Source organism: Loxodonta africana, chromosome 2 (assembly GCF_030014295.1).
Source record: "Loxodonta africana isolate mLoxAfr1 chromosome 2, mLoxAfr1.hap2, whole genome shotgun sequence".
Classification (NCBI taxonomy): Eukaryota; Metazoa; Chordata; class Mammalia; order Proboscidea; family Elephantidae; genus Loxodonta; species Loxodonta africana.
Genome location: NC_087343.1, coordinates 205,944,083 through 205,952,217, shown reverse-complemented (window position 1 = coordinate 205,952,217; position 8,135 = coordinate 205,944,083). Strand labels below are relative to the sequence as shown.

At 37.7% G+C, this 8,135-nt stretch overlaps 1 protein-coding gene across 1 annotated transcript; it reads left to right on the top strand.

Annotated features, from left to right (window-relative positions):
• Nucleotides 1-3,988: 3,988 nt before the first annotated feature.
• Nucleotides 3,989-6,736, top strand: LOC100671243 (olfactory receptor 2W3-like). The gene is given in 1 exon segment (XM_010594809.3): nucleotides 3,989-6,736. A coding segment is annotated over 1 exon segment (1,041 nt). The 5' UTR covers nucleotides 3,989-4,126; the 3' UTR covers nucleotides 5,168-6,736.
• Nucleotides 6,737-8,135: the final 1,399 nt, after the last annotated feature.

The window sequence follows — 8,135 nt, the reverse complement described above, 5'->3', positions numbered from 1 at the left end:
TTCTCTCTGCTTTTATCTTTTGTAGGCAGTGAAGAGGTGACTCAAAATATATCCCACCCTAATCCTATCTCATTAACATAACAAACATAACCTAATCCTCTTTAACACGACCTAATCTGAGAGTGCAAAAAAAAAAAAAAAAAATTGAGTGTTTTTTTTGCACTCTCAATCCTGCCTTATTAGCATAATGGTCAGCTCACTCCCAGAAGGAGCCATAACCACAGTCATACAGACTAGGATTCACAAAACGGAGGATAATCAGATCACAAATTGAGGACAGCCACATAATACTGGGAATTATGGCCTAGCCAAGTTGACATTCCACCCTTTGACATCCCAAAATTGATGTCCTTGCCATAGGTAAAACACATTCATGCCATCATATTGAAACAGGCTGCTCAGCCATATCTTGAACAGTACATGAGCCATTTTTTTTCCTTCTTCTTTCTTTTTCTTTCCCTCCCCTAGCCCTTCTCTGTCTCCAAGTAAGATCCTGATGTTAGTTCCTCCAAAAGGTTAAGTGTTAACCAATGTTTTCTCTAGGACCATGGAAAATAAGTAATATTGATCTAAGCCTGTCAAATAAGGTGAAGGATGGCACCAGCCATCCTCTGAGCCAATGGGATAAAGGCAGAAAAAGTAAACATGTTTGAGATGCAACCACCAAAACCAAACAGAAGAAAGAGAATGAACATTCCACAAGTCCCTGAAACTTATGTTCCCTTTTCCCTTAAAAATCCTAGTTGACCTGTAGTTCAGTGAGACAGATGACTTTAGGAGGAGATCATTCCCTACAGTCTCCATTTAAAAGTATATCTAATAAAGTTCTTGCTACCCATCTGTGTCAAGAATTGGCTGTTTGTGGCAGTAGGCTCTAACTCACGGAATTGCAGTAACAATATCATCCCTGACCTCTTAAATCAACTCAAAGTCCAAAATTTCATGTTATGCAAAATTCCTCTTCATCTATGAACCTATGAAATCTATAATAAAATTTATCTGCCTCCAAAGTACAATGGTAATACAGGCACAAGGTACACATTTCCATTACAAATGGAAAGAAGGGATAACAGGGCCCAAGCAACTCCAAAACCCAGCAGAGCTGCACAATCTAGTCAATGACCCTACTCTTCAGACATGGGTGTTGTCCATGCTCTCTGAATTCTGGCTGGAGACCCTTGGGCCCTGTACTTCAACTTTGCCTTCCAGGCCCACTGGGACAGCAACTCCATTCCCTTAGCTCTGGGCAGCCCCATTCTCCCAGTCCATTTCAGTGGTGACCGCACTCCCTTGGCCCGGGTAGGCCCCATTCTTCTGTACCTTGGGCATGGCAATCCCATCTCCTCAGCTTTGGGCAGCAACCTCATGCCCATCCCTCTGCTTCTCTCTGCTCACTTTTCTCTGCGTTTATCTCTTGTAAGGTGTTAAAGACAGTTGACTCAAATTACATCCCATCCTAATCCTACATCATTAACATAACAAACATAACTTAATCCTCATTAAGATGACATAATCCTGCCTCATTTACATAATGAGCAGCTCACTGTCAAAAAGGGCCATCACCACAGTCATAACTAACTAACCCAATTCCAACTCCTGGCGACCATATAGGACAGAGTAGAACTGCCCCATATGGTTTCCAAGGACCAGCTGATGGATTTGAACTGCTGACATTTGGTTAGAAGCTTAACTCTTAACCACTGTGCTACCAGGGCTCCAACCACAGGCGTAGAGGCTAGGATTTACAACATATGACAAAATGGGGAATAATTAGATCACATATAGGTCTCAGTTCCTACACATTAGTTTCTCTCTTTTAACAGTAGGAATTCAGTTCGTAAAGGTGTGGTTATTAAATCATTTCTATAACTATAAACACAGGCATTGTTTCTAAGTATTTACAATTTCATAGCATAGATTATTTAGGATGCATATTCACATACTTGGGAGGGTTAATAAATGCAGGATGTATTTCTAGATGCAGTACTAATAGGTCAAAAATGGAATTTTAAATTTTGTTAAGGCCAGGTGCTTCTTTTTTTAATACCATATACACAATGGCAAGGAATATGTATATTTTAAATATTGATCTTTTACTTTTTTAAGATCCCTCCAAAGATACTATTCCAGAGTAAACTCGCAAGAGTTCCTAAGAATGCCCTCTTTTCCCAGTCCTGTATATTATTAAGCTTTTCAATATTTATCTCCCTAAAATTTGAATATGTTTATGTATTAATTTTTATATTCTTAATCATCAGTGAGAATACTTCCAGTGTTTGTATGTCACATTTTTTCATAAATCTTTTGTTTTTTCTGTGAACTGCCTCTTGAACTTATTAGTTATTTTTCTTTGGTTTCATTTTTTTCTTACTAATAAAAAAAAAACTAAGGTAAACTTTCAATTGTGACACTGAATTTCTAGTATTGTCAAGCTTTAGAATTTGTTAGCAGTGCTTCTTTAAATGCAGGTTCTTTTAAAATATGGAATTAATGATTTTTTTTTTTTTGGTATTTTGCTTTATAGTTTTAAAAAAATTTTATTGTGGTAAAAATATATACACCAAAACATACACCATCTCAACAATCTCTAAATATAGAATTGACAATGATTATATTCTTCAAATTATACAATGATTCTCGCTATTGTTGTTCAAGTCGCTCTAACATCTTTAACATAAATTCGATGCCCACCGAGAAAAATTCGTCATAAACTTGTCAGAATTGGAGCATTGATGGCACAGTGGTTAAGAATTTGGGTGCTAACCAAAAGGTTGGCAGTTTGAATTCACCAGCTGCTCCTTGGAAACCCTATGAGGCAGTTCTACTCTGTCCTATACGGTTGCTATGAGTCAGGTACAACTAAGTTTTATTTATTTTTTTCAGTATTCAAATATTTAATTTGTAATTTGGTGTAAGTAGTGAAGTAGAGGCCCAAACTTTTTTGCCCCCATAAATCGCTAGTCAGTCATGAAACTGTGTTTTGATTATATTTTCAATATATGTTTGGATATTTTTTATGAATCATTTCTCCTGCCCCCCTACCCCTGCCCCATTCAGAATTGTCTTGCCTAGTCTCCTGGGCTTATTTTTCCATTCCTTGTTTTTATAACACAACAGCTTTATTTATCCTACATAACAACTTTTGTACTTAGCAAAGTTCTTTCATATTAAAAAACAAATCTCAAAACATATCTGTAAAATATGTAAAGCAGGTCTGATTAGATGAGAAAACTGTGAAAAGTGAAATGAACTTTCCAAGATTTCACTATTGTGTAGTGTTGGACAAAGGATTAGACCATAGAAGTTTGGGACTATAGAACAAGATATTTTATTCTATTTCTTTATATTTGACTCTAAGACTTATAGTTTGTCTCCTCACACATCGTTTACTTTGAATGCGATGAGTACGTGTCTTTGGGATCAAAACTGGGTAAAGTATTCTGCACATAATGGATATTTCCTCCATACTGTTAATTGATTTGGAGTCCCTGGGTGGCACAGGGTCACTGTGAGTCTGAATTGACTCAAAGGCAGAGGGTTTGGTTTCTGGGTTTTTTTTTTTGGTGACTTGAATGGTCAAGCACTTGGCTACTAACTAAAAGCTTTGCAGTTTGAATCTACCCAGAGGCACCTTGGGATAAAGGCCTGGTGATTTACACCTAAAAGGTCACAGTCATTGAAAACCCCTGGAGTGCAGTTTACCCTGACACACATGGGGTCACCGTAAGCTGGTATTGACTCTATGGCAAGTCTTATTATTTATAATTAATTATTCGGGGGCTCCATTTTGGGTCTCTGAGGTTTTGGTATGAGCTTAAGAACCTGGGTCTCTTGGAGAATAAATGGTTTGCCAAGACAGAATTTACCTCTCACTTTCTTGAAATTAGAGGCATTCCCACTAGTGGTTAGGATATGACAATGCTAATCCAGATTTTGTGGGCTCAAGCATCAGCTCTGCACCTGCACCTTCCTAGATATGCCAATTTACTTATGTATATACCTCAGCTTTCCTATCTTAGGATAATGATAGTACCAGTTCGTATTACTGTTGTTAGGGTTAAATGAATAAATAAATGTAAAAAACATAGAAGACTACCTTGTACAAAGGAAGCGCTCCCTTCCCTTAATGTTGACTGTTGTTGCTATTGCTTTTGTCGTCACTATTATTATTAGTATGTCTTCAGGTACAGTAGAGATGATGGATGGCACAAATGACAGCTCCCAAAACCATTTCATCCTTTTGGGGTCTTCTGACCATCCCCATCCAGAGAGAATCCTCTTTGTGGTCATCTTGATTACCTCTGTCCTGACCCTCATGGGCAATACCACCACCATCCTGGTGCCCTGGCTGGACCCTCATCTCCACACCCCCATGTATTTCTTTCTCACCCACCTCTCCTTCCTGGACCTCAGTTTTACCACTGTCTACAATCTTAGTGGATGTGATAAGACCATCAGCTGCACAGGTTATGGCATCCAGCTATTTCTATTCCCGGGTCTGGGTGGTATAGACAACCTGCTCCTGGATGTCATGGCTTATGACCGATTTGTTGCAGTCTGCAAACCCCTGCACTACATGATTATTATGCGTCCTTAGCTCTTCCTGGGTTTAGTGTTCCTTGCTTGGGGCTGTGGGGTGGCCAACTCTTTGACCTTGTGGTCATCCCTCTGTGGGTACCACATAGTGAACAACTTATTGTGTGAGATGTCAGCCTTGATCCGGATGCTCCGTGTCAACACAGCTGCCATTGAAGGCATTGCCTTTATTCTGGCGGTGGGCATTGTACTGTCACCCTCGGCTTTTATCCTGGTGTCCTATGGATATATCGTGAAGTCTGTGTTAAGTATCCAGTCATCCTCTGGGAGACATGAAGACTTAAATATATGTGGCTCTCATTTCACTGTAATCTCACTTCTCTATGAAAACATCATCTACATGTACATACAACCAGGAATCAGTTCCTCCAAGGACCGGGGAAAATTCCTCACCTTTTTCTACAACATTGTTGCTCCCCTCCTAAACCCCTTGATCTACACCCTCAGAAACAAAGAGGTGAAGGGGGAACTGAGGAGGCTGATGATGGGTAAAAGGGGGATAGGAAAGGAGGAAGGGCATCTCCTGCCTGTACACCAAGCCCTGATCACAATCCCCATTGTGGGCCATTGATGGCGTCTGGAAGTATTGGATCTGATCTTGGTTGGCTTGTGACTCCCCACTTATTTGCCTTTTTCTTGGACCTCTAAAAGAATGTTTCAATTCTGAAATAATACATCTCAATGTGTGAACTGCACAACACATATCATCCCACAATGCTCCCTAGATGATTAACAAAAAGCTCCAAAGAGCAAAGGGAGAAAACTAGTTACAAGGGTGAATTTCCACCATCGTATATCAGATTGCCAAGTAGGAAACAGGTTTCTTAATCAGAGACTTTCGTTTTTGTTTGTTTTAGCTCATTCACAGCATTCTGAGTGTTTTTGTCAGAATGGTCATAAATCTTTTACCATCACTGATCTCGATATGGACTAAGTGTCCCTCTTAGCTGGTAGCCATCAAACACTGGAATTCACCATAGTTTGGTGTTTTCTACTTCCTGCCTTCTCGCCCAAAGCCTTTCATCAAATCCTATTATTTATTTATTTATTTTTTCTACCATTCAGCATCAACATCTGGAATTTCTCCCATACTCTTGTCTCAGATTCTGGATAAACTAAGAAGTTAACATAATAATGATATACGAGTCATTAACATCTAAAAGTATAATTATTTCTCAGGTACATTTTATTTTTTTAGGGAGAAGGACCTTGTGTTTATTAAGTTTCTGCTATGTGCCAGGTGCCTGTGATTCACCTGCTCTTCTCAGCATTTGTCTCAGGTCAGCATGATTATCATTATCCCATCTCATTTCTTATTTGGGTTATTTGCTTCCTCTCCAGTTTTTCTTTTGTCAGTTTGGCCAGAGATTTATCAATTTTGTTGATCTTTTCCAAGAACCTACTTTTGGTCTTGTCGACGCTTTCAAATGTTTTTCTATTCACTATTTCTCTTATTTCTGCCCTAATTTTTATTATTTCCTTTCTTCTGGTACCTGTGGGCTTCTTTTGCTGCTCTCTTTCTATTTTTTTGAGTTGTAGGGTTAATGTTTTGATTTTGGTCCTTTCTTCTATTTGGATGTGTACATTTATTGCTATGTATTGACATCTGAACACTGCTTTTGCCGTGTCCCAAAGGTTCTGGTAGGATGTGTTTTCATTCTCATTTGATTCTGTGAATTTCTTTATTGATTTCCTCTATTTTTTTTTATAATCCAGTAGTTTTTGAACAAGGCGTTGTTCAGCTTCTATGCATTTGATTTTTTCCTTGCTTTTTCTATTATTGATTTCTACTTTTATGGCTTTCTGGTCAGAAAAGATGTTTTGTAATATTTCATTGTTCTGGATTCTGTTAAAGCTTGGTTGGTGGTCTAATATGTGGTCTATTGTGGAGAATGTTCCATGTGCACTGGAAAAGAAAGTATACTTGACTACCATTAGGTGGAGTGTTCCGTATAGGTCTGTGTGATCAATTTGGTTGATTTTGGCATTTAGATCTTCCCTGCCTTTATTGAACTTCTTTCTGAATGTTCTGTCCTTTACCAAAAGTGGTCTGTTGAAATCTCCTACTATTATTGTGGAGCTGTTTCTCTTTTCAATACTGTTAGAGTTTGCTTCATGTATTTTGGAGTCCTCTCACTGGCTGCTAAATTATTTATTATAGTTATGCCCTCCTCGTATATTGACCTTTTAAACATTTTATATTGTCCTTCCTTACCTTTTGTGGTGGATTTTGCTTTGAAGTCCATTTTGTCAGAGATTAATATTGCCACTCCAGCTTTTTTTTTGATTGTTGTTTGCTTGATATATTTTTTCCATCCTTTGAATTCTAGTTTGTGTCTTTTAGTATATAGTGTGTCTCTTGTAGACAGCATATATGGATCCTGTTTTTTCTTTAATCCATTCTGTCAACTATGTTGACATTTTCTTCATTCTACTTAATTTTCTGCCAGAGTCATTTTTTCTTTATGCATTTTCTTTTTGTCTTTTTCTTTGTAGTCGATTTTGGATTTGTGGAGTTTTTATGTTTTCCTTCTTTTTTTTATTTTGATGTGCAGGTTTGTTAATTTCATTTCTGGTTACTTTAAAATATTTTCTTCTGTGTTTCTAAGTTTAAACCAATCTTTTATTTCTTGATGTCTCCTTAAGGTCCTCTCCATATGAAATTTCTACGACTATGCTATTTATTCTCTCTTTTTTACTTTAATGTTGTCTTCTTTTGTGCCTTGACACCTCTGTTTCCTATTTTCAGTGTTTTAGCTTTGACTTCTTTTTGTGACTTCCCTGTCTGGTTGATATCTGGTTATTCTGTCTTGTGTTCTAGTCTTGGGTTGTTATCTGATATTATTGATTTTCTTGCCTGAGGACTCCCTTTAATATTTCTTGTAATTTTGGTTTGGTTTTCACAAATTCGCTTAACTTCTGCTTATCTGGAAATGCCCTAATTTCACCTTCATATTTGAGAGACAGTTTTGCTGGATATATAATTCTTGGCTGGCATTTTTTTTTTTTCTTCAAGGGTTTATGTATGTCACCCCACTGTCTTCTTGCCTTCAAGATTTCTACTGGGTATTCAGAGCTTAGTTTTATTGACATTCTTATGTAAGTGACTTTCCATTTATCCCTAGCTGCTCTTAAAATTCTTTATCTTTTGTTTTGACAAGTTCGATTATGTCTTGGTGACGTTCTTTTGGGAACTACACTGTGTGGGGTTCGGTGAGATTCTTGAATGGATATCTTCTCTTCTTTCACGATATCAGGGAAGTTTTCTGCCAGAAAATCTTCAACAATTCTCTCTGTACTTTCCGTTATCCTCCCCACTTCTGGTACTCCAATCACTCCTAGGTTATTCCTCTTGATAACGTCCCACATAATTCTTGGGTTTCTTCTGTGTTTTTGTTTTTTTAGTTCTTTTATCTGTTTTTTTCTCAAATATGTTGGTGTCAAGTACTTCACCTTCCATCTCACTAATTCTGACTTCCGTTTCCTCAAATCTATTCTTATGACTTTCTATTGAGTTGTCTAATTCTGAAATTTTATTG